General features: G+C 45.1%; 2 protein-coding genes across 3 annotated transcripts; both read right to left on the reverse strand.

Annotated features, from left to right (window-relative positions):
* Positions 1-8,123, reverse strand: PTAFR (platelet activating factor receptor). Of its 2 annotated transcripts, none has more exons than XM_010723259.3 (3): positions 7,975-8,123; positions 5,505-5,685; positions 1-2,683 (listed from the first exon to the last, which is right to left on the reverse strand). In XM_010723259.3, exon 3 carries the CDS (start codon positions 2,623-2,625, stop codon positions 1,579-1,581), a length of 1,047 nt encoding a protein of 348 aa, XP_010721561.1. In that variant the 5' UTR covers positions 2,626-2,683; positions 5,505-5,685; positions 7,975-8,123; the 3' UTR covers positions 1-1,578. The 2 variants fall into 2 exon arrangements, with proteins under 2 accessions (XP_010721561.1, XP_010721562.1); XM_010723260.3 differs by lacking the exon at positions 7,975-8,123 and adding an exon at positions 5,997-6,720.
* A 5,145-nt stretch (positions 8,124-13,268) lies between these two features.
* Positions 13,269-26,366, reverse strand: DNAJC8 (DnaJ heat shock protein family (Hsp40) member C8). Its single transcript, XM_031556772.1, has 9 exons — positions 26,361-26,366; positions 25,649-25,750; positions 22,524-22,580; positions 20,722-20,788; positions 20,026-20,120; positions 19,152-19,223; positions 18,077-18,168; positions 17,142-17,217; positions 13,269-14,052 (listed from the first exon to the last, which is right to left on the reverse strand). The coding sequence occupies exons 1-9, from the start codon at positions 26,364-26,366 to the stop codon at positions 13,930-13,932; spliced, it is 690 nt and encodes a 229-aa protein (XP_031412632.1). The 3' UTR covers positions 13,269-13,929.
* Between the last annotated feature and the right edge of the window lie 459 nt (positions 26,367-26,825).

Here is a 26,825-nt window from a genome sequence, read left to right on the forward strand (position 1 = left end):
TGATAGTAATGTTGGTCCTATATTTGGAAAGCTCATCTTTCACCTTCACCTCATAACTGGTGGGCATACAAAGGCTGCTGACAACGCATACAAATCATGAGTATTGCCATGTCAGATAGACTTTTCTTATATTACCACACAGACTCTCCCATGTAGTTTGAGGAACCAAAAAATGATTGTTAAAAACAAGTAGCTTCCCTTCTTTGCCCTGCCCAATTTCCTGTGCTGGATTGAGTAACTACAGTCAGAAAAAGAAACCTCAACTGTCTCATGACTTGTAACAGAAATGGGCACCCCTGGAAAACTACCCTAGGGCCCTGCTGGCTGCTGCCAGCCCTGAGTGAGGAGTCTCGTCTTTCACAATTGCATTAATTACATCTCTGAAAAGTGCACTGCATCACTATGCATCACTGATTTACTCAAAAAGTGCCATGACCCAACCTAATACTTCATTTGTGGTAGATTATCAAGAACCAGTCAGCTTCTTTTCTTCGTAGCAGAAATAAAAAGGCTAGAGGAAGGACAATGCACAGTTGCTTTTTACAATCCTCATTTAAATAAATATGAACAAGGATAGAGAAGCATTTAAAGTTTTTTTTGTCTTCTCCTAATAATGCCCATGCTGACAGCAATCTTCTGTTACCCAGAGCATCCAAAATGAGGTGGGATCTCCAGAGGCTCAAAGATACCAGCCAGCCAAAAACTACCAATCTGAGTGCAAGAGGCCACTTACTTTCCAGTTCTGCAATCATACAATAAACCAGGGCAGACAGCAGCCCCCTTTGGGGAGCTGATGTGGGATGGGGGCTGAGGCACTGCCAATTTCTCTTCCTCGTGTTGTCTTTGTCCAGTGACTTGTCTGATACAAAAGCTGTGAGCAAAGACAGTTCATAACAGCTGTTCAGAAATGTTACTTGATTATGTTAGCAGCTCAGCACGTTGTATAGAAGTCTTACAGTTCTGATACTGGACTTTTCCTGGAAGCTGAGCAGGCAAAGGACCACACATGGTACTATCAGGGCTGACATAATGTTTAATTTCAGTGTACTTTGCTCATTGCAGACACTCACTGCATTTCTCTCAGTAAAAGCAGATTGCCTGAGCTGCTCTCAGTGCCCACAACACAGACAGAAGGTGCTTTTCTCACAGATTTTTACAAGTTTCAGTTCTGCCAGTTGAGAGTGATAGAAGAAATCATAGAATGACAGAGGTTGGAAGAGACATCTGAGTCCATCTGGTCCAATCCCTGCTTCAGTAGGGACACCCAGAGCCTCTTGTCCAGCACCACATCCATGTGGCTTATGAAGATCTCCAAGGAGGAGATTCTCTGGGCAACCTGTGCCAGTGCTCCGTCAGCCTCACATTAAAAAGTTCTCCCTCATGTTCAGGGCGAACCTCCTGTGTTCCAGTTGATGCACATTGCCTCTTGTCCTGTCACAAATGGGTGTTCCTTCTTCTGTCTTACAGGAAAAATGAAAAGTAATATTCTGGTCCTGGCATGTCCCTCTGTGCCTTCGTTTGAGAAAAGATGAGTGACTCATTCATGCACCTCAGTCTCTGCAATCAAAACCGACTGACCTAGAACCCAATGGCATCCTCTTGGTGATTGGTGCCCTCAATCACCGTATCTGTGGTTTGCCTGGAGCACTTGCGACTCCCTTTCATGCTTTTCAGATTTTGTGATACGTGCTTCTGGAACTTCTTGGTGAGGAAGCAGTAGATGACTGGATCCAACACGCAGTTCATACTCATGAGGCACAAAGTCACCTGGTGAGCATCATTGAGCTGCTGGCGCAAGCGACAGTTTTCCTTCTTCCATTGCTCCAGCACAGTCAGTGTCCAGGGCACGTCCACAATGTGATGAGGCACAAAGCTTATGATGAACACAACCAGCACGGTGCAAACCATCCAGAGTGCCCTTTGCTTTACATGAGCGTTCTTCCGCTGCTGTCCTGATTTGGAGAACAGAGTCCTGATAATGATGATGTTCCAAGCTAGGATAAATAGGAAAATGATGTAGAAGAGGGTGCAGATGATGACATGAATCGCAAGAACAGGTGTAACATCGCCAGTAGAGTCATAGCGCTCAAAGCAACGTGTATAATTATTTGAGCCAATTTTCTCCACATTCGTATTATCATCAAAAAAATAATACAAAGCACTGCCCACTGTTATGATCCAGATAGCTGCTGATAGAAAGATACCCCTTCTCTGGGTGGTAAACTGAGCTGCTCTAATGGGATTCGTCACAGCTTGGTAACGGTTGTATGTAATGACCATCAGAAAGGCAACAGAAGCGTAGGTGTTCACGAAAAATAAACAGCCAGCCACATTACAGAGGAACTTGGGCATGATCCAGTCCCCATGGTTGTGATAGTAAACAATCCACAGTGGCATTGTAACCAGGAAGAGCAGGTCAGCTACTGTCAGGTTCAGCATAAATATCTTGATTTCATTGAGTTTCTTAGTGGGGTAAATATGGCTGAAAATCCAGAGCACGTAGCAGTTGGCGACAAAGCCCAGAATGAAAATGATGCTGTAGAAAACAGTGAAGAGGCTGTAGCGAAACTCAGAGTCTATTGGGCACACATTGCCTGCAGCACCATCTTTGCCCTCTCCAGACATCGTGCTGTTGAGTGGACACGTGTGAACCACGATTTCCTGCTGTATGTTTTCTTCTTGCCTGAAAATAAGAAACATAAAATGAGCTGATTGGTGTTGTGCCATTGCTAGGCCAAAGCCCAGCTTTCAATTTCAGCTGTCTGGAACCACAGGTCTTTTGCCCTGTGCCCTGGTTCAAGGTTCAGGCACCTGAACCTTGGGTCCCCTTGGGTCCTGTCATCTATCCCATTTCCTCACCATACTATCCTCTGTGTCTTCATCAAGTATTTTTTGCTACAGTACTGATCTCAGATCACCAATCTCAAAAGACTTCTGCACGAAGGTTCATATAACAGATAAAACCATCTCTTACTCTCCTCCCAGCTACACGGACTGAGCTTCTTCATCTTTTACTATCGGCATACAGGGTTTTGTTGATTCTTAGCTACAGCTCTCTTTCTTTAAAGCCCGCCAGTTTTTGGCTGTGCCCTCATTCTGAATTCAGGCTTTTCTCAAATTGATTTGGCTCTTTTTTTCCCCCTATCATTCCTGCATCAAATGCAATTGGAGCAGCAGCAGTTCCGTGCTTTCCACTGAAAGTAACTGATAGTCACTAAAGAGACGCCTTCAGGATTTTAATATTACCAGTCTCTACCTCAGTTAGTTGTTCTTCAGACCTTACCTACAGCCTTGACATCAAATTTCTGCATCATCAGTATGATCTGTGTTCTTGTCTCAGGTCTAGGTGGAATTCAGACCGATCCCTTGCATACTCCAACCTGCTTATTTCACCATACAGAGGACATAAGGCCTGCTCTTCTTTCTAGCACCAGCGCCGTGTTTGACACTGGACAGGCACTCACCTCTCCCAGTCCTGCAGATCTGCTGGTTTCTGCTCCCTTAGGAAGTTGGAGGAAGATGACTGACTATCACAGAGTTGCTGCTTTGTTGTGGCGAGCCACCAAATGAGTGTGAGGCTGCTCATTCACATCACACAGGGCTTGTAACTAATCCAAGGCAATGCAGGGTTTGTAAAATGCGGAACGTGGTGGTTTACCATGTAAATTCTGCCACCAGTCACAATGCCTAAACTTCTTGTGCAAATTACGAGGGCAAAGCCGAGTGCTGCGCATTGCAATGTGCTTGCTGTGCTCTGCCAGCCCTATGGATACCAAGGGTTTCACAGCAAGCTTCCTCCCAGGCAAGCACCCTTCTGCCTCAAAACTGCATCTTCCCTAGCAGCAGGGGCACGAAACCCTCTCTGAGACACTTTTGTGCCCACATGCTGTTGGTTCCTCATTTGCGGCACTGCAGTTTTCCTCTCCAAATAGGGAAGTCATCTCTACCTCAAGAAAACTGCCCCTTTCCTCAGAACGTTCTGCAAACACCTTTGTACTTCTCTGTTCTTCCCAGCTGGGAGGAGAGGAAGGCAGCAGTCACCTTCCCCAGCCTGTCCCTCCTTACTCCTCACAGGTGCCTTATGGACATGACAACTCTGGATGCCCATGACCTGCCATGGGTGCTTCCCATTGCTGCTGGCTGCTCTGCTCTCTGTTCTGATTTATGCAGGGCTCAAGGCAGAAATGGAGCCTGTTGTCTCATGGCTCCATTTCTGCACCCTCATTTATAGATGAAAATTGCTCTCTGCTCAATGGGGACCCACCCCAGGTAAAGACATGAGACAGTTGGGAGGGTTTGCATCCCTGGCTCAGGGGGCAGCAGGCATAGACACTTCAGGCAAGGGGTGAAGAGAGACTCATGGGGACCTCTGTGCTTGATATGCACTCTTTTAACGGCAAAATAAGAAGTAAAATGAAATCTTAATTACCTAAGATCATTAGAGACCTCATGGTTGCTTCAAATCTGTATCCTAAACTTACTGTTCTGACTGGCTGCCACCTTCAGCAAATAGTTCTGTTATTTGGGGCTGGGATCTTTGATGTTACCCACAAAATCAATTTAGGCTCTGTCGCAGTGAAATCCCTCCACCCCTGCATATCTTCTGCTGCACACTGGGGCTCTATGAACTTCCCTGCTGTCTTTTTCCAGACCTGCCCCAGGCTGCTAGATTGAGCAGACAGCTGCCAAGGAAGTTAAAACTGTGCATCCCCCAACCTGCAAAGCCCTACACCCAAGAAAGACAGGTTTGGGCTGAAGGGGCTGCACTCTGACTGGAGAGATGAATCCAGGGATGTGCTCAAAGTTGTTAACTGTGCTCTGGCAAAGGTGCAGGATGGGTGGTAGGAGAAGACGATGCCTTCTACAGCTCTGGCAGGGCTTGGTCAAACTCATCTGCCTTGGCAGTAGTTGGCTGTGCAGTGCCAATGCTGAGGTTCTTCAGGGAATCTCAGGAGAGTTTTTCCCTTCTTGTTTGCCAAGCCAGATGTTCTACATCATGTAACTAGTTGAGAGCATGGCACCACTCCCCTCCAAACTTATTCAACACCAATTTTACTCTTCAGCCATAGCAACCATATGGGTTATCTCACTCAGTCTCTCCTTGCGAGGCAGTTCCCCTTTATATAAAACACAAACGTTCTCTGTGCCAGCAGCAGGGAAAAGTGGTGGTCGAGTCCAGGCTGGCAACTATGGGTCCCATTCCCAGTTGCACCAGGCTGCACTGTGTTACCACATCCCTGGTAGCTGTAGCCCCAAGCCACTGCCCAGAACACTTGGCACCAGCTGATAATCCCCAGAGCTTCCTATCATCAGGTCAACCGTATGCAGAACTAGAGATGGAAGTCACAGCTGCACAGGAGAGTGGCTGGGACAAACACAGACTCTGGTCCCAGTCTCTCCCATGGGCCATGCTCTCCCAGGAAGGATTCGCTGGCTGATGGCTACGACATCAGAAAAACATCTTTCAGCAGGAATAGCATCAAGAAAATCTCTTTTGTGCTTACCACAAAGGGATTCAGTGCAATATGTCCATCTTCAGCTCTAATAGAGATCGGTGCCTTATTGAGGGTGCTCAGTCCTCTTCTAAGTATTACATTCTCTGACCACAGTCTGAAAGGTCTCCACGAGGGCAGCTCTCAAGGAGAGGACACCAAAATGGGAGCAATTGCAGCATGACTGCAGTCACTAGAGAAGAGGAAACGTGTGACATCAGCTCAAAGGAAATGAGAAATAAAATAGCCTTATAGAGAGGAAAGGCAATCAACCGCAGCAAAGATCTGGAAAGTCCTTAGAGCTGTTTCCTCAAAACATCTTCTGATTATCCTGAAAGAAGGCAGAGTTGGAATTTTCCTTTAAATGCAGAACAGGAATCCACTCTTTGTCCCTGGGATCAAAAAGCATTTGAACATCCTTCTTCTAAATAGATGAATGGCAGAAGCCAGAAGAGTTTTGACCCAATAACTCAAACAAAAGGAAGTGCCAGGAGACTCACATACCTCACAGACAGACTCATTCTCTAGCAGATTCCTTCACATTTGTGTTCGGTACAAACTGACCCAGGAATAGCCGTGCCACATCTCCTTTCATCTCAGGGACCTTCAGCAGGTACTGGGACACAACAGCATGTCAGATCTTCTCCTGGACCACTCGCCATCACATTCTGACCACCACGATTGGGCAGCCTGAGGAGCACTCATCACAGGGATGCAAACTGATACAGTGCTCAGGAGGATGTCAGTAACAAGCATAGCTGCAGGTACGGCCCCAGCTAGGCCAGCACGTTCTAAATGCAGCTCCTATGCTGGGGGTTACTCTGCCCTCCAAAGACCCCGATCCTCCTCAGAACGGCCAGAGCCCCATTTGTGCCCTGCCCATGACAGTGATTCTGGGAACTTAAATTAAAAACTAATTAAAAGCACTCCAGGGAGGTTGTCTGGCAACTGGGCTATGGCTTTGGACAGAGCAGCCAGTGAGGATATCTTGTCACGGGAGGAAGGGGACCATTAGCAAAGGCTGCAAAGCTGCAAAACAAAGTGTGTTGTCCTGCGCAGCCAAGTTCTTAGAGGAAATGAAAGCCCAAGAACTCTGATGCTGGGGAGGAGTTCTGGTCAGAAATCACTCCCTGCTCTTCTGGGACTGCGCCGCTGCTGTTTCTGAATGCGTGATTTTGAATCCAGCCTTTAAATGCATGGTGGTTTCAGGAGCCCAACTTACAGAGCAGTCCGGGTCTTCCAGTCCTGGGGAAGCACACAAAGTCTGCCTGCACTGAATGCCATCTTAACATGCCTTTAGTTTTATTAAAAAAAAAAAGCAATCTAATTATTATTGTTTTTACTATAATTGATTCCCACGTGGTGCTGATAATTAGCATTAATGGTACTTTTGCTTGCTGTATCCAGGACACTGGCTCCTGGAGTAGCTCTTCCAACTGATGCTGTTTGGGGCCAACATCTGGCTGGAAGGCAGTTGAATGCTCCCCTGGTTCCTGGCACCACATCAGCACTTTCAGAGCAAGCATTTGCTCCTACCATGCACAGAGATGGGTGCTGCCTCCTTGTATGCACTGTGACCCTGGCAGTTTTTCTTAAGCTCATTCCCTTGAGACAGAGCCTGTTACCAGAATACCCATTTTTTTATGTCCACAGCTTAATTTTGCAGGCATGATGGTTTAGAAAATATGATCTCACTAGCAAATCATTTTATTAGTGGAGATCATTTTATTAGTGGAGAAAAACTCAGCATGGACTGCAAGCAGGGCTCTGCACACACTCTCAACTGCTTTGTTCAGTGACAAGGGCAGCAAATAGAAACAACATGAAGTGCCAGTGCTGAGCTGCTGTCAGCAGGACAAGAGCAGTGCGGTGCTGTGTGCAGGGCAGGAACACAGGTGAGCGTGAGCCCTGCTGGTCCCAGGCAATGGGTGAGCTCTGCAGACATGCACAAGCCAGGCAGACTCTAGATGGTTTTGTTACCCCGTACCCGTCAGCATCAGGGTTTGAACATTGCAGCTCAGGGCTGCTCTGAGTGGAAGCTTTGCCTCTGCACCCCTTTGGGCAGGAAACCCCCATGCACTGACACTGAGTGCAGGGCTCTCCAGCACGACAGCTGCAGTGAGAGCTCTGCTCGCTGCCCAGAAGACGTGTTGGTGTCCCCTCCTTGTTACAGCGATGGCATTAAAACACAGCCCCCAGACAAACAGCAACACACTGCACTGCCGCTACTGCATCCCCACGATTTCACTGCTATGTCTGTGGTTGTGAGCTCTCAGCAGGGCACAGGGCAGTGCCACCACTCGGGGCACAAACACACACGTCTGCTGGGGGCACCCAGGCAGAGAGGGTGAAGGCAGCCTCAGGCCAGAGACCTCCTGGGGATGCGCAGCCGCCCTGCATCCCACCGCCACGACACAGAGTAGAAACAGCTGGTGAGCTCAGAAAGGAGGTGAACAGAAGGGATGGGATGGGATATCCTTACCTTGGGGCTATCCAGCCCAGCAGACGCTGGTCCTCCGTGAGCAGCAGCAGCGCGCCAGGCCTGAAGGAGCTCTGTCAGGAAGAGCAGGGATGGGAAAGAAGGCGCTGGTCCACAGGTGGGTGACTCACTTCCCTCCTGGCACTTGCAACACGGCCCTGACATGCTCCAGCCACACCCTGGAGCACACCACAGATCTCACAGGGAAATGGCTGTGCAGGACAGAGGCTCGCTACTCTCTGGCATCATCCTGTGCCCTGGGATGGGGCAACCCCACCTGCAGCAGCTCCGTGCCAGGGGTCCGGGCTCAGCATCCTCTGGGCTTCTCATTCCCTTCCAGGCACGGGTGGCAGCCAGCACAGCACTCTATGCTTGTTCCAACATCTCAGCAGCAGCTGACTTGCAGTGAGGCACTGTGTCAGTATGAAGCTGCTCAGTGTGGGAGTCCCAGAGGACCATGGGGAAACACTGGCCAGAAAACCACCCCAGGCTGTGGCAGCAAGTTCCCTTGACCTCATGGCAGCTCCTGTCCCACCACTTAGGGAAGAAAGGATGGATGGAACACTCCTTTGGAGCCCGCTCGCTCTTTGGCTTGCTGCCATAGCCCCAGGGCAATAGTCAGGTTCCACCTGGGGTTTCCCCAGGTGTGCACCAATATTGCATAGACTACAGGCATAACACCAGTCTGAGTCACTCGTGCTGTAATGAGATTCCACATTTCCTCCTGCTGCCTGCATTCACCGCAGGCTGTTTAACACGGAAATGCTGCTGGGTTTTCTCTCTCTTAACAAGAGCCAGCACTGGTTTCTGCAAGGAAGAAGGCATGAGGATACTGAGAGCTGGGACAGCCCCAAAGGGCTGAACAACCACTGCTGGTAGGTGCAGAGAAGCATGCTGAAAGTGCATCATATCCAACCTGGGCTGTTACCAGAAGGAACGGACACAGCCTATAGTCACACAAGCCCCCACCTAAGCCTGCTGGACACCCAGCTGCTCTGTTCGAACTGTAACAATTCACTGGGCCATGTGCCAGCATGATTTTCCTTTACCACTCCTTGTCATCAAAATACTCTCACATAAACTCCATTCCATCCAGGTCAACATGGCAAAGTGCCCAGACAGGGTGTGCCTGCAGCTGAAAAGGATGCACCCGATAAGATGGGTGATAGATAAATCCCGCCCGTTATTTTCAACTTACATCCTTGCTTGCTTTTGTGAGAACACTATTTTGCATGTGAGGCAAAAACAAGGGACTTCGCACCTTAGTTTCATGTTAGTATTAATGCTACATCTGGATTTGGCAGGTCACCCTTCTGTTCTGGCTTGGAGGAAGGGCTGTGTGGTTTTCTAATAGAGATGACTGAAACAAAAATGAATTTTTTTGTAATCTGGGAGAAGGATACAAAAGATAACACGAGGACTTTAGGATGAGAGATAATGGCCTTAAGTTGCAGCATAAAGGGAACTTCAGGTTGGATATTAGGAACAGTTTCTCCAAGAGAGCAGCGATGCAGTGACACAGGCTGCGGTGGGTCACCATCCCTGGAGGTGCTCCAGAGCACAGGGATGTGGCACTGAGGGATGGGGGCAGCGGAGGGGTGGGGATGTATTTTGGGATCTCAGAGATATTTTCCAACCTTACTGATTCTGACTTCTCTGCAGCTGTAGGACACGTGGATATCTCAAATGGGAAATCTCAATGAAGCAGGCTGTCAGAGAGGCTGGCAGTGTGAAGAGTCCAGTTCAGTGGAAGTTCAGTTCAATGGAAGAGGTCAAGCTACAGATCTCCTGCTAGAAATGAAAGACCCGGTTCTCCCAAAGGACGTAGCCATTCTTGCCCAAGGACTCTGAAGCCTTTTTGTGCCTGTTTTGTGCACAAAACCAAGTCCAAGCAGCAAAAGGCGTTGCTAAAACCGCAGGAGCTGCCAGCAGCCAGAAGAGCACAGCATCCAGCAGCAAAGTTCTGGGAAACAAGGAGAGATCTCAGCCCCCAGCACAGCCACGCATGCTGTCAGGCTCTGGGGCACCACACTGGTACACAAGATAAGAGACATGCCTGCATCCCATTTCTGTGTGAATTGCAGCTGCCCGAGCAGAGGAGGCCTTGCTTGCTTCTATCTCCATTTGTAAGAAGAAAAGGAAGCCATGACAGCCTGTGTGTTCTAGATAACAGCACTGCAACAGCCAAATTCTTTGTGAAGGAAACTTGCTACGCCAAGGCCCAACCTCTCACAATTTAAGATGTTCTGAGCATAGTCTAGCACCAACAGTTCCTATTTGGAGGAAGAGGACCTGCCCTCAATCTCTCCTACCTGGGTCCTTCTATCCAGCATTGCCATACCTATAGGTAACCCCCAGAGCTATAGTTATGCTCCTGAAATAGGCAGGGTAGGAAAAAGAGGGATTCTCCATGCATTTACAAGGATGGGGCATCTCTTAGGGAAGAGAAAGGCCAGAAGAAGACACAGCAGCATACACAGCACAGGCAAGGTGGGGTTGGACCCAAGCCACCTGGCTCCATACCATGTCCAGCAGGAGCTAGAAGATGATAAGCAGAAGAAAGCATCTGCCAATATGTGGCAGAGATCTCCTCAGCTAGCAGGAAACATATTTTTGTCTTTTCAACCAATTTCTTGTTCATTTCCCTCCATAACCTCTTGTTCATGGGTTCGGGAAGAGAACAGCTTGATGACTTGATTTCCCTCTGTACTCTTTTTGAAGGCTATACAGTAAAGCACGTATAAAAAATAGGCATCTGTGTAATCTGCACCTCCACAACATGGCTTCACAGCAAGGAGAACTGTTTTCCACTTCATTCTGTCTCTGCTAATAGAACTCTGATCTATTCACTAAGAGGGTTCCTGAGCAGGAGAAGTAAAAGAGAGAACACCACTATGTCCAACAACCTAAGATAAACATTAAGTAACACAATGGTTTATGCCTCTTCAAGAATAGATTTCATCTCTGTCTTATCACTCAGGTTTTTTACAGCTGTCATAACTTGATTTGCAAAAGGAAGGGCAACCACTTTGCCTTAGAAGGGAACCAAAACCTTTAGGAACAATGTTGGGATTCCTAGAGATCTCCTTACTCTCACTGATGTATCTTCTTGTTTTATGTATCAAGGACAAATACTTCAGCCTACACACAACACTGACCCAAAAACAGCTCCAAAGAAGATGATCTGAGGGTTTTAGGATTTGCATCATCTCTACCTCTTGAAGTTGAACAGTGTTTCATTCAGTCTGTCCCACAGCCTTGGTGTACACTGCAGAGGCTCAGCAACAGCTCAGGCTGCATCTGTTGTGCACCCACACGGTGCATTAGCTTATTATCCATCCAAGCAATTCAAACAGGTTTGATTTTACAAAGCCTGAATAAAAGGATCAAAATTCACCTCCCTTCAATACAGCAGGGAAATAGCCAGCAAAGAGCCAGGTATTTTGTTGTTGCTAAAGCCCACCCAGCTGATGAGAAACTTCAAAGGACTTGGCTGAGAAGGCAGGAGAAAAACTGCATATTCAGACATAGAAGCATACAGGTGGAACAGGAAGAAAGGAAACAGGAGCAGCTAAATTGAAAGTGAACAGCCTTATTTCTAAGACACGTTTTGCTGCACCAGCCAAGGCACACTTAGTGGAACAAATGACTCAAAGGAGCTCAAGGCTACACTCCTCAGTGCCAGTGCTACATCGCTCCATCGGTCACACTCATAAACAGATGCATTTCTGAGAAAGAGAATCAGGAACTTCAGATGGGTCATAAGAAAAATCTCAAGCTCTAATGGGACTCATCCTGTGCTACTTGGAAAAAAAAAAAAGTGAAAAGAAGATCTGAAAGGTCAATACCATGTGTCAGCAAAGGCATTAAACCATGTGAAAGGAAATGCTACCAGCAAGACCAGTACTTCAAAATCAGAAGCAATGACCGGGAGAAAAGTCACTGGGGGAGATCTCTAAGTAAGAAATATTTTGACAGGGGTACCAGAGCCAGCTGAGTTAAAGGAACAGCATCTTCTGGGTGAGAGATTCCAGCTGCACAACAGAGCTCAAACGCTCTGAGCTACTGCCCAGTACTGCTCATTTCTTACAGCCCTCCATCTGTGAAGCACAGGAGATGCATCTCAGAGACAACACCACAAAAGTTAACTAACATTTTCCCCACGACTGAGTCTAATTGCTGCCTCAACAAAGAAGTTGTGTCCCACCAAAGCATTCCCAGTTGATGAAGGAATGAGCAATGCCAATAAAAAGGAATTTCACTGTCTGAACACAGCAGTGCTGCACAGCTCAGTCTACCTTAGTTTTATTAGGAAGGTGTGCTTCACTACATCTGGTCACCCAGATTACAGGAAAAGAAGAAACAAAAGCAAGTGGAAAACACCAACCACCTTTCAGCAAATTCATCTAAGCCCCAGGCTGTGTCAGAAAGCACTGCTCATCTGGGAGCTGCTTTTCCTGCAGAGAACTGTGCGGTAACACTGCTTGATCACGTCACCCTTCTGCAGCCTGCAGAAAGAGTTCAATCATCAAAACTTATTGGTCGAGACATTGGAAGATAAACGCACCTCTTCAGGGCAGCAAAAATTATCCTTCTGACTTGACCATGTTCTGGGCACAAAAATCAGCACAGTGGATAGAACCAATTTGAAGATAAGGGTATAAAAGAAGAATAGAAGTGAAGGGAACAAGCTAGAGGCAGTGAGGAGGATGAAGAGCAGAATCTTCATGGGAGCATCTACCCACAAGTCCCAGGTATGAGGATTGCCATCAGGACAGAAAGGAGGAGTCTCCAAACTCAGACAACAGAGGAGTCCACCAGCAACATGTGAATCAGTAGTACAACCCACTTTGTATGTCTTTGAATAGTTGAGAATCTCTCTGAAACTTAAATGAACACTTGAAGCACAATTTTAAAAAACTAAACTCACGAGTTTAATCTGATCCCATAGCTCTGAGAAGTTACACTGTGAGATTCATAAGTCCTCCCACCCCATCTATGCTCACCACCCGAAGCCATGGCAACAAGACCAGGAATCAGCATGGACCCTGGAACACCACATTCATAGTCCACTCAGGCAGCATCCAGGGAAGAGATGTCTTCTTCCAGTCCTCCTTATTGCCACAATGGAGGACTACTAACTCAAAATTCAAGTCATATCAGACTTTGGAATAATTGCAAAACCTTACCAGGGCAAGTGTTACTGAGCAGTAGTAACATCTCAGTGGCCAGCACTCAATTTGCAATTGTATCTTTGAATAATTTCTTGCAAAAAAAAAAAGGAAGGAAAAAAAAGGTAACTTGGGTAAAAATTTATTTTACATACAGACCATTGCAACTTAACTATTATTTGAGACATTATTTTATCTTTACAGAAGGTGACCAGCTGGTCTGAGATTAACAGAAGTGTAAGCTTGAGAGCTGGGATTTCAGAATGGAAATCAGATCTTGGGAGAAGAGTCCTTCCAAGCACCACGCAGTGCAGGGAGGAGCTGCAGGTCTCTTAACTGCAACAGCTGCACTGAACAGTAATGGAAGCAGATCTCCACAGAGTCAGCTCAGACCTTTCCGAAGCTGAACTTGCCAAGAAAGATGATGCCTGAACAGGTACAGATGCATTTCTGACATTTTGTTCAGCTCTCAAACTAGAAATGAATATAGTGAAACAGCACAATCTCTGTAAAGTACAAAACATCAAGTTACAGGGCAGCAGACAGACAGGACAGCAATAATGGGAGGACCCTCCTAAGCCACGAATTCTACATTTAGCGGGTTCCTGGCTGGGTTCATACTATGGCCCTAGTTCAAATGGACTGAGTACAAAAAAATACTTTGACCAATAATTAATTGAACTGGAAACAAACAGTCTACTAAAAAGCAATTCTTACTCTAGGTGCCAATGAGTCCTTAAAAGCAGGGAGGGGACTGGGGAGCTGCTCTTTGGCAGTGCTGCCAAGATCATTCGCGCTGCTCCATTTTTACTTTAGGAGGTCTCAGGAAGGTCCTGTTCTTCTTTTCTTTCTTGCCCTTTGTATTTGCCTGGAAATTTCTCCAGCTGTCCACACGACCATCCCGACTTTCCTGGAAACAAAAGAGAGGAAGTGGAAGGTTAACAACTGCAGGAGCCAGAGAGCAGATTTTGCATACTAGCTTCGAGAGATTGGTATCAATTTGCCCCTTATGCTGCACCCTGGCAGCCAGGACAGACAGACACCGAAAAGCCAAAGCAACAGATGCAGCACAATGGAGCCACAGGTGAGTTCACAAACACCAGTGTAAGCAATATGTTGCTTTCTTGTTTCAAAAGAAATGAGCTTGGGGTATGCAGGCCTGATTAGAGCATCCTGAATCCTCCTGAGAAGGGAAAAAAACAAACCTCATAAACCCAACCTATGATCCCTAAAGGCTGAAGGTTTCAGGACCGAACAAGTGCAGGGATGACTCACTTCACTGTGTGATCCACAAGCTCAAGTCCCTTCTGAATAAATATCTGTGCCTGCAGTAATGGTGCTGCACATAGGCTCAGCCACAACAGCTGTTCTCCTCCCTCTCATCATTCCTCTATGGCTGAAGGCATTGATCTAGATGACGGGACACAGTGCACACACAGTAAGTTTGCAGATGACACAAAAATCTAATGCTCCACTGAGACACCAAGGGGTCACGCTGCCATCCAGAGGGACTTTGACAAGCTGGAGAAAGTATCCAGTAAGAACTTAATGAAGTTCAGTGAGGAAAAGTGCAAAGCCCTGCCCTTGGGGAAACAACTCCAGGCATCAATATATGCTGGAGGTCACCCAGCATATCTTGTCCAGCTGGACAGGAGTTCTGCAGTGAAGGTCCTGAGGGTCCTGATGGATGCCACGTTGACCACAAGCAACACATCCTTGCCACATAGGTGGCTGAGGGTATCCTGGACTGCACTAGGAGCATTGCCAGCAGGCTAAGAGAGGTGATCCTTTCCCTCTGCTCAGCACTGATGAGGTCACATCTGAAGTGCTGCATTAAGTCCCAGGCTTCACAACAGAAGACAGAAATCAAGTTATTACAGAGAGTCCAGCAAAGGGCCACAGAGATGCTATGACTGGAACATCTCTCCTATGAAAGAAGGCTGAGACAGTTGGCTGGGACTGTTAAGCCTAGAGAAGAGAAAGCTCAGTTGGGGTACACATCAAGGATCTGAAGGGAAGGTGCAATGAAAACAGAGTAAGACTTTTCAGTGGTACCCAAGTGAAAGGACAGGAGGCAATGGGCACAGGCTGACACACAGGAGTTCTGAGTGGTAGGAAACACACAGTCCTCAACAAAAAGCTCGAGGTGGACCTGCTTGAGTAGGAAAGTTCACCTCCAGAGATCCCTTTCAACCTCGATTATTGCATGATAACACTTTTTTGAGGGATATGGCAACTTCTGTTCTAACCCTCTTGTTTCTTACAATTTGTTGGTAGAAGCCACTTTAGCTTGAAATTTCTGGGAAAGCAAATATTGGGTAGGGGGAAGGAGAAGAAAGCAGACTTTAAAACTTACTCCTTTTGGATACATCAAAACATGATTCAGCTCTCAAGGCTGATCCTATGAGGATCCAGCAGTACTGCAGAGCAACACATATAAGTCCTCAGGGTAAAGAAAAGGAGAGCTGACCAAAGAACATGCAGTGTTCAAGCAGGGACTAGAATCACCAGGAGCTGGTAACCATAGAAGAGTGAAGCAGAGGCACAGCACAGGCACCTTTGCAGACCTCTTTTTTTTGTGCATCACACTCATTCCTTTCAGATACACTGCAAAGGCAGCTACAGTCAGTACACTTTCTCCCATCTATGGCCACAAGCAGAAATAAACTTCTTATGCCTGTAGATTAGATGATCCATTTTGAACATTAGCACGTAGTTCTGATACTCTCTTCATATTTGTGGAGTTGTCACCTGCAAGGCTGGAGAAGACACTTGCAAGTGGAGAGGTTCAGCTGTTTAGGGGCAATATCAATAGCTCTGCAGTTCTCCTTTTTGGTACATCATTATTTGCTTATATTATGAGTTCACATTTCCTCAGCTTCTATCCTTTACTGCATCTGCAGAGCAGCAACACCCAACTTCTCCAACCACAATGACCACAGATCACAGAAACTTCTGCTAGCAACACTACCAGTGGCACACATTTCTCTACCTGGCACTGTGCACTCAACAAAATGCAGTCAGTTCAGTGTTTTCCAGGACACCCAGCTTCCTGTATCCATACGGTTCAGAATATGAACAGAGAAACTCTGCCCATTTAAGTCTCTGGAAAAATCCCAGCTGTCTGCTTCCCAAAGGATGCCAGCCCAGCACACACAACTCTCTCCCAGACAGATTGTTTTATCAAGGACTCTAGAACATAGCCTGGAATTAAGTTTGAAGGTAACTGAACAATCTAGCACATCCTTTCAGGAGGTCCTGCATGTGATTATTAAATTCTTTCCTGTCCACCCAGCCCTCCATGCCATAGAACTTGCCCTGTGGTGTGTAATAAAAGAAGACTTACAGGCTAGATCAGGTACTTTGGCAGACTCTAGCTGTCACCTAGAACAGCAGCGCAACAACCACAGAGCCACTTACAATACTTCTAGACCTTGAATACAGACTAGAAGGAGCAAAGGGAAGTAGCAATTATTTAGATCTTTGGTATTTGTAAGAAATAGAGATTCTCTAAGTGTTAGCAATCTGTTTGATAAGTACCAACCCAGCTCAAACCAGTGGTTGAACAGCTATGATTACCACCGGTGACTTGGGCTAAGAAGTAATTCCAATTTCCAACTTGGGCTAAGAATAAGATGCAGACAGAGTTGAAAAAAAATACTTCAACTTCATTTACAATACACCTGTTTCTAGAGAAGTGATATCAAAGCTCAATCAGATTTATGCCAAACCATTTCTATGACGTGGCTCTGGGCAGCCTGGTCTGGTGGTTGGCAACCCTGCAAACAGCAGGAGGGTTGAAACTCAATGCCCATTGTGGTCCTTTTCAACCCAGGCCATTCTGTGATGATGCTATGATTTCACTAAGCACATATCTAAATTAGCTTGAGCACCTGCCAACAAAAAAATCTCTCTTTTTGCAGAGGCATTTCCAGCAGCACAGCCAAGAATTGCTGAGGCCCATCCCATACGTGGCAATTCAGTTCAGCTGCTGATTACCTCAAAGTTCTTCTGCCATTCTCGTTCTCGTTTAGCCTTCTCCTGTGCTTCAATTTCTTCTTCTCTTTGTCGTTTCCTGGAAGGGAAGTCACAAAGAAGCTGTGAACCACAAGCACCTTCACTAAAGAAACACAGTGACACTCTCAGCGCATCTCTGAAAGCTCTTCCAATTTCTTGGCAAATTACAGTTCTTGTCAGTAAATATGCACAGCTTTGGCTGCACGGCAAAAAACTGGTTTCAAAACTGAAAAGAGAAGAGGTGGTAACATGGCACCACTGAGAGCAGACACACATTTAATCAAATCAGTGAGTCATCTTCTCTTGTAAAGCGAGTTGGAATCCTGAGTAACTCTAGTGATAACTATCTAAAACTGCTCAGGGTACACATTTTGAGAAGTTAACAAACACATGAGCATGCAAGTAAGAGTGAGAAGGTTTTTTTCCTTAATTCTCATCTACAGAAGCCCTGTTCTGCGAAGTACAGCAACTACTCAGGCAACAGGTGATTGATTACAATCATACTTACCATGAGGTATTTCTGGCAATTAGTTAAAAATAAAAATCAACTGTTTGCATGCTAACAACATGTAAAACCATTTCATTGTTTCTGCTGGCCTCTACAGATTATATAAGCATAGTAAATGTATGTTAAGAACAGGAAGGAAAGTTTCCTATTTGCTTTCTTCAAGCACAGACATCAATACTCAATAAAGAACACGTGGAATCTACATCATCAGAAGAATCAGGCTTCATTCTGACAGGATCCTTGTTAACCTAATCCAAGGCTGTGCTTCCAGCAGTAGGTTGGACCAGATGACTCCCAAAGGTCAGTTCAAACACACACTTTCCTCAGATTCTCTAATTTCTAATCTTTTCCTAGGAAGTGTGAGGGGCAAAGCAGAGCCCGAGCTGCACAAGCAGGATGCTATTTGTACCTTTCATGCATTTCTTTAGCTTCTCTTTCTTTCCTCTTAATTTCCAGTTCAGCAAAGAGCTTCATTGTCTGTTTGTATACAGCCTGTTTGAACTGCAAAACACAAATCTGGTTTTAAAACAACGCACGTTAACACAGTTAGAGAAATCTGTTTTACAGAAGAATGGAAGAAGCATAAAAAGCCTCATGTCCTGCATTGAGAGCAGTGCATAGCAGAGATGTAGGAGATGGTATAAAACACCATTTCATTTTCATTTGTATTCATCAAGCTCTGCCTAAATTGAACTTCATTTCAAGCTCTCTTATTTTTTCCATTGAGTTCTGCAATGCCATAATATTTGGCATATTAAAAAAGGCTAAATTGTCACTGTATAGATGGTAATTTCCCAGCAGACCTCCTTGATGTGTTGTAACAATCCAGCCCTGGCTTTCCAGTGGAAAATATCACTATAATTAAAACAAACTTCATTATTAAAGAACAGCAAAAGACCTTTGAAAATCAATGCAAAATAAGACCATTATTGGGATGATGCCAAGAGGGAAAAAACAATTCATAGGAAAAAAAAAAAAAAGGGTGAATTTGTAAGACTAATTTGTTGCAGAACAGCAAATCTATCCTTAAAACAGCAATTCTAACCTATATGCAAGAAACAGCCCAAACAACCCTTCCTACAAAATGTCCCTAAAAGCACATTTTAGACACGCTGCAATGGGTTCTATGTGAGCCCCTGCTGGCAGAAAGAATGCCACAGCTCCAGCACTCAGAACACAAAATGAACTTCAATTCAAAAAAGAGTGTATGATGGACAAGAATGATGCCTTGCTTCTAGGAAAGAACTGGATATTTTGATCTACATAATATCATAATGCATTTCCTCTTTACGCTACAGTCAAACTACTTCCAGAATGGATATAACTCAATGGATGGAACTTCTGCAGTCACTTACAACTTATTCTTCTGAAAGCAGAAAGACTTACAACACTCAAACAGCCAAAGAAATGTCTGCATACTGGTTTTGATTCTCGTTTCTCAGAATACATTCTGTACTCCTCAGTCACTCTGAAGCACAACTTACAACTTCAGGATCATCTTCTTCTACATTGGGAGGTTTTCCATCCTTCTTCAATTGCTTCTTTTTTTCTTTCACCTAAAGATTAAGAATGAAAGTAAGAGCCTACAAAGTTTTACACAGCTCCCCTAACTGTATCTAAGTAGCACTGTGTTCTGTTTGAAGCACTTTGGATGACCGTAAGTTCTTGATTTGATCTATGTTTTATTTTACATCAAAATCTCCTGGCCTTCAGCCCAAATATACACACCATCGCTGTCATGTGAACTGCAGTCATCAAAAATAACACATTAGATACTATTCATCCAACATACTCCCCTTCTCTTTTTTGTTAGTTTGTTTTTAAGGTACATTTACATCCAACCTGTACAATCCAAACTAGCAGGAAGTTTATTTTGCATTGCAATACTAGAAACATTAACAATAACAAGCAGAACATAAAGTTGCCTTGATTTACAGCATCTGAGTTCTCCCATATCAGCTTGTTACGTATGGTCTGCTCATATTACTCAACTAACTTCTTGACCATTGCAATCCAAGCTCCTTTCCTTATCTTATAGGTCAAGTTTTTCCCCAAAACTTCCCAGTCTTCAGCTTTCACCACCTATTATCTTCCACCTACACAGATCTGAACTGCATCGTTCATTCACAGACTCGAAAAAACTATTTAGGTCAGATCTTGTGGTTTGACCTAATTATTTCAAGTACTGAATTTCACTGAGCTCAACTGCAGCCTTGGACAAAGCACAATTGTTGGAGCCTTGAGAAGCTCAGTCCACCTGCACAGCTGCATCATGAGTTTTGTTTTAATGTTTTAATGACCTAAACACACAGAAGATATACAAAAAATCAAATTAAGAACAGTTTATGGAATACTTACAGTATGTTCCACATATTCTTTTCCTGCCTGTATCACATCCAAGGCCCTCTTCTTTTGCTCCTGATCTAGCAGCAACTTGTATGCTTTATCTACAGCTAAAAAACAAGTACCAACATTAATAGCACCAGTAGTCACATTCAAAAGGCATCACAAGATTGCTACTTTGTAGGGTTTTGAGGTGTTTTTTTTCTTTTTTTTTCCCCTATTACATCCAGGTGATTTCATGATCAGTCAAATGAGATTTGAGCTGTGGTAGTGTCAGAGTGTCAGACACCTCTGGACTATGTAGGGTTAAAGCATCAATCCTACCAAATGATTTAGTTACAAGGTATGAGGTTAAGGTTGAGGTTGGCAATGCTTCTGAAATTATTTTATTACTATTGTACAGTCTTTGAGTAAAATCTAATGCACAGAATAAACAGGTTTTTTTAAACTATCCTGAAGCCCAATGGATGAGTTTGTCCCACTGCAAACTAACAATAACACCATTACTGCCACCTAGTGAAATGCTGCTGCTGAAATGCCAACCAAATGCCACCATCTGCTTCTCTCTCATCTAAGACACCTTTGCAACAATTCTGTCCTTTGGTGGGGCCCCAGACCTCACAAGCATTTAAACAGCTACAGAAAAACAGCAGTCCAACTACTACCACACTGCAGCTCAGAAAAGGCTGAGGGTCAGTAGCACAGACTTACCTTCAAATGCCTTCTGAGCTCTATCTGCATCATCTTGATTTTTGTCTGGATGTACCAATATTGACAGCTGCAAAAGAAAGAATCTTGCCATCAAGATCCTTGTAAAAGAGAAAAGACTACTTCAGTGTTTTCTGTGAGAGGAGAGAACAGCTCAGACAGGAGGAATCGGAAGGGATGACATCCCTTTGTGTACAGGCAAATCAGCTGACAACAAGGTAGACTAAACATCAGTAAAAGTTTATAATGGCTTCTCACTGAAAACCAGGTCCAACTTCTGTAATGAGAAGGCTAAGAAAAGTTTGGGCCACGCAGCCATACAAACACCTTTCAGCCTAGTAGCACAGGGCTGACATGAACCACTTGTTCACATGAGTTTCAAAGTCTTGGTCTTAAAAAGAAACAAATCTACAAAGACCATCCTCAGCCATGGTTTACCTCTTGTTCTACATCTCCCGAGAAGTCCTCCAGGATCTCTAAAGTTATTCAAATACTAAACCACTTAAAATGATGTGTACATTTTTTCCTTAGACTCCTTCACAGAAAGTTAAGCAGTCTCTGCAGAGCAGTCAGGACACTGATCACTAGCATCTTTAGAACAGCCTGAAAGCAACAAGAAAGCACGTGTTCCTTATTTTTCCCATCTTTAAAGGATGAGAACACTCTAAAAGTTTCTCCACACAGCATTCTTTCCCCACACCTTTTATTTTTGTCACTGTTAGCCAGACTCTCTAGTTTATCTACACCTTTCCTACTATGATGTTGAAAACACTGCACTGGTGAACATAAAATATCCACTTCCTGACCTCTACCCATGATACTTGCTGGTTCATAGAAAAAGGTTTTCCTCCTGTTCCCAAGAACAGCACAGTGCTCATTTACTCTGTGACCTGCAATAGCCAGTATCCTTTTCCTTCTATTGGCTGTTCCACGTTCTGCAATTAGGCATTTGATTTCTTCAATTAATAATTCCACACTCTGATTTCATTCCATCACTTTGACTTCAAAACACTTCTCTGCAGTATTTTATCAGCATAAAGCTAAGACTGCCATGTTCATCAATAAGCAAAATTGAGAACTCAGCAACAGACTGAAAGGTTATCCTTCCATTCCCCATGAATAAGCATAGAGCACCTGCCACCACCTCAGCAAGTATGCTCCTTCTTCGGGACAAGAGAGCTGCTAGCTGTCTAAAGTCAGATATTCATGTCTACAGCACAAATTCAGATGGCAAGATGCAGCCCTCTGAAAATTGCATCTTTCTGCTGCATGCATTTCTGACCATGCATTTCTCCTGCAGGTTTGCAGCAGAATAAGTCTGGAATAATGTTTCCTGTGTTGCAAGGAGCAATGAAGAAGAGCCACTGAGGAGGGCTGCTGCTCTCTCTGGTAGCCCAACCACAAAAAAAAAAAAAAACTGGTGAAATTCTTAGGGAAATCTCAAAAATAAATACTTCTGGATCAAAGGTAATGTATTTAAGAGAAATACATTTTCACAGATCTTAAATTTCTGTCAAATGTTGACCTCCTCTTCGGACTAAACTTCAATACACCGCTTACATGTGGGCATTTCAGTTCAGTCACACGTTTTACAAAGCAGCACACCATGCACAGACCAGGCATCCTTCTGCAGCTTTCCCCTCGTGGATACAAAGATTGTTCTACATGTTTCTTCACAAAATAGCTACTTGTCTCTACCCAAATACAAGTTTTCTACTGCTTTCCCCATTCCTAAGCACAGTTGCACAATCTCTGCAGAGCTCCTAGTTTTCATTTCAGAAGCTTCACATGCAAAAGTCAAATACCTGTCGAAACCTTTTCTTTATTTCTTCATCTGTGGCTTCAGGATCCATCTGCAGAACCTAAAAAAGATCACAACAACAGAGCAAATTCAATGCTATGCCCCACATTTCAGGTTCCTGGCAGCAAGCTCTGAATACTTGGTTCATCAGCATAGAGGCACAACATCAGAAAGCTCACCCCAATAGGGAGCTGCTTCAGGATATGAGTTTTCACCTAGCAAAACAGAGACATTTTAAGGGACAGCATATTTGGGACATTCTACTTTAAGCAATGCTATATTTCTTTGAGTATGCCAGAGCCCTTTCCACACTCTAATCTCGTACAGACAGCTGCCATCCCTAAATAGCCACCTTTGGTCCAAACCTTCAACCAAATCTGGTATTTAGTTCAGTAGAAACAGAAGCACATCATGGCTTTGGGACACTGTCAGACAATTTGTAACTGAGAACAGTGGGCAAGAAGCACATTATTTCGTAAGAATTTATTGATTTTGTCTGTTAGCTTTTGAAAGATGGAAGAGTTTTACTGTTTGGCTTCCATGAAGAAGCTTACAGCTCGTTTTTCTTTAGGGATGCAACGAACTCACAAAAAATGTTTAGGAATTGTTCTGTGAATCAATTTACTAACAGAAGCACTAAGCAACAACTGAACTTACTCAGCATGGATACACACTGGTCTGACACTAAGAATCTGGAAATACAAAACACTTTTTTTGCAGAAAAGCTACAGCCTACTTTTAAACGGCTTCTGTAATTTGCTCTCCAAGTCAAGTATTGAGGATGTACACAGATCCAAACACTGCAAAGTGAATCTCCTGAATGATCAGCCTTAAATTTGGGCTATGAAAAGCACCTGAGTCTATTAGAAAAACAGACAGGGATGAGATCAGGAAAGAACTCTTGTTTAGTGGATGAGAAACAGAGCACAAGCCAGCAACGTGCACTCACAGCCCTGACAGCAAATCACATCTTGAGCTGCATCAAAAGGACTGGAGCTAACAGGAGAGGTGAAAAGAAGCAATTGCCCCCAACTACAGCACTACATTCAGCTCTGAGGCCCCAGCATAAGGACATGGACCTGTTGGGGCAGGTCCAGACAATGCCATGAGGATGCTCAGAGGGCTGAAACACCTCTCCTGTAAAGAGGGAGGTGGGGTTAGTTCAGCCTTGAGAAGCAAAGGCTCTAGAAGACCTCATTTTGACCTTTCAATTACCTACAAAAAAATCTGGGGAGGGACTCTTTATTAGAAAGTAGCTATATGACATGGGGTAATAGCTTTAAATTGAAAGAGGGGAAGATTTAGATTAGATATTTGGAAGAAATTCTTCATCATGAAGCACGCGAGACCCTGGCACAGGATGCCTCAACCCTGGAGGTGCTCAAGGCCAGGCAGCACGCGGCCCTAGGCAGCCTCATCTGCAGGGGGCAACCAGCCCATGTGCTGCATCAAAGGGCAATGTAATTTGGCAGAAAATAAACTCCACTGCATTTCAGCTTGTCCTCAGATATCAGAGGGGCTGGGGACAGCTGAACATAGATTCTGAGCAATGCCCAACCCAGTGCTTTAAGTTTGGTCACAGAATTTCCATGATTATGGATTCACAGGCAGCACAGTGCCCAATTCATCTAGCAGCATCCAAATGGGTTCCATGGCCACTCGAAGAGTTTGAGCCATGCCCAGACTAAGAACTCTCATAGCTAGATTAGTGAATTGTGCAGTTCATTAAAGCAACAGATTACAGGTTATTTTGGATTGCTGGTAATAAACACACTTGTCTGCAAAGTATGAGAGGTTAACCAAGAATGGGAATAACAGAAATTACTTTGCCTCCCAGGGAAGCACTCAGCATTACTGAGTGTGCAAGTCTTACCCAAGAAGCATCCCTATGGAGGGGAATGGTGGCTCAGCCTGTTGACTGAACCTAAAAGTAAGAGATGGTCCACATCTGACATCTGATGGCATCTTCCCTGACATTCTCCCTCTTTTAAGCCATTTTTATGCTATTTTTTATTTTACAGGTAGAGCTTGTCACTTCAGTCACACATACTCTTGTTTATTCTTGGTGTAAAGTTATCTCACTTTGCTTTTAAAGACATAAGCTAAAAAAAAAATAATCAGAGTGCAAGCTCAGTAAGGGGCAGTTGCACCTCAGGAAGAAGTAGCTTTTGGGATGAAGGTACGTTTTGGTATTACAATACACATATAATGAGCAAAGTTCATCAAAGGACAGCATTTAGTCAAAAAACAATGGCAGACTTTTGGCCTGGAGGCTGCAGGTAAGCAGTTTGGCACTACCAAGTCCCCATCCCAGCACTGCTCTTCTTAGGAGTCAGTATACCAGGTTCTCCTGATGCTGCCAACCTCTACAGTTGCCCTGGGAGGCACTACAGATCACAGAACTTGGCTGCAGTGTCTGTACTCTCTCCACACTCTGTGCCATTTAATGGACTCCTGCAATACCAGCTACACTCTGCTTCTGGACCCCTGTGACCAATTCTGTACCTTAGTTTGCAAGTCACCTATAGCAATTGTTCCACACCATGGCACAGGGTTGGAACTGAGTGGGCTTTAAGCTTCCTTCCAACCCAAGCCTGTGATTGCATGAATACCCAGAACACCACCACAATTGTTCTCTTCATTGTTTTCCATTTAAGATTTTAACAGATTGCAACTGGAACAGCACAATACAACACGCAAAGGAATTATCCAACTCCCAGTGACTCCTCCAGGATTGCTCTCTGGTATAAGTGGGAGTCTCTCTATCCTTCCATGCACAGAAGTTCAGTGGGATGAACACCCAAAATAAAGGACAATCAGAAATGCTGAGTCAACAGTGGTCAGAAGAGAACCTGACAGCATGCCACCTGTTATGATATCACTCACAAAGTATTTAGTATTACTCTGTCAAATCTCCCAGTGCTGTTAAACAGGAGAAGCATGCCACAGAACACAATTTCTTCCTGCCATTAAGAGAACAAGCACATATATACTATCTTTCCTCCTGCACTGTAATACATGTTCAGAAACGTGTATCTTTCTGACAATTGGCCTCTTTTCAGAAAGAAACACTCAGTAAATCTGAAATTGGGTGTGCTAAGTCAGACAGGAGAATATGTTCAGACTGACCTCAAAAGGATTCAAGTTGAAATAGGAAGATCCAGGTCGGGTCAGCCTGTCAATTTGGTTTTTTGATGTTAAAACAGAGTCACGCTTTTCAATTTGTTTTACCTGCAGAACAAAAGACACTCTTATTAACCAACCATAACAACATGCTTACCTGCCTTCCTATGTGACAGCCATACCAACTGTTATCATTCCGCGCTATAACTCACAACACCTCTTACTCATCCCAGGCCTGTAGTTACTCAAGCATTAGCAGGACATTTTTCAGTGTTTTCAACTCTTTGAAAGGGCAGATAACAGCAGGACAAGGGGAAGTGGTTTAAAATTGAGGGAGGGAAGATTGAGGTTGGATGTCAGGGGGAAGTTCTTGATAGAGAGAGTGGTGAGGTGCTGGAACAGCTGCCCAGAGAGGCTGTGGATGCCCCGTCCATCCCTGGAGGTGTTCGAGGCCAGGCTGGATGGGGCCCTGGGCAGCCTGGGCTGGTGTTAAAGGTGGAGGTTGGTGGCCCTGCATGTGGCAGGGGGTTGGAGATTCATGATTCCTGAGGTCCCTTGCAACCCTAGCCGTTGTGTGATTTCTACAGCATGACAGTACTTTCAGCATCATCTTTTAGCTGTGAAAGAAATCTAGAAAGCACTTCTGCCTTTGTCTTCCACGGCTTGCTCAGCAGCTGTGCCTTTTTGCCCTCACTTCACTCCTACACTTTGCCAGTACCGTCATCCCGATACCTTGGATACCAACTGCACGGCTGCTTTTAACCCAGCGCTATTAGGAGAGACAATGAACGCCATCACATCATTGCAAGCAAGCAAAAACATCCCACTTGGGCCATTTTTTTTCAGCAGCGCAGTTTTCCTTTCGATCCTCACCCTGTTAACCCAACGCAAACCCGCCCTCGGCTCTCACTATTCACCTTTAGGGGAAGGAACACGCAGGCAGGGCTCAGTGAACCAACCCGAGGGACGCACAGAGAACTGCGCTGGGTTCCCCTCTAGCTCCTCCGGCCGCAGGGTAACAGCAGCTGGGCTCGGAGCTGACAACAGAGCCGGTGGTCTGCGGGGATTCATCGAAGCGGGCCGGAGGAGCTGAGGGCGGAGCTGAGAGCAGCGCTCAGAGCCCCACACGCCCGCAGCGCTCACCCGCCCGAGCCCCTCCGCGCCGCCTCCGCCCGCCCCCACG

The sequence above is a fragment of the Meleagris gallopavo genome, chromosome 25, assembly GCF_000146605.3.
Source record: "Meleagris gallopavo isolate NT-WF06-2002-E0010 breed Aviagen turkey brand Nicholas breeding stock chromosome 25, Turkey_5.1, whole genome shotgun sequence".
NCBI lineage: Eukaryota > Metazoa > Chordata > Aves > Galliformes > Phasianidae > Meleagris > Meleagris gallopavo.

Bases quoted from the DNA above. Each gene is read 5' to 3' on its own strand.
- PTAFR (XM_010723259.3), bottom strand. From the start codon at position 2,625: ATGTCTGGAGAGGGCAAAGATGGTGCTGCAGGCAATGTGTGCCCAATA.
- DNAJC8 (XM_031556772.1), bottom strand. The intron at 22,581-25,648 runs GTCAGTCTGAAC...GATCTTTTTTAG, and splicing joins TCAACTTGAATCCTTTTGAG to GTTCTGCAGATGGATCCTGA. The intron at 17,218-18,076 runs GTACAAATAGCA...CTTCCCTTCCAG, and splicing joins GCTAAAGAAATGCATGAAAG to GAAACGACAAAGAGAAGAAG.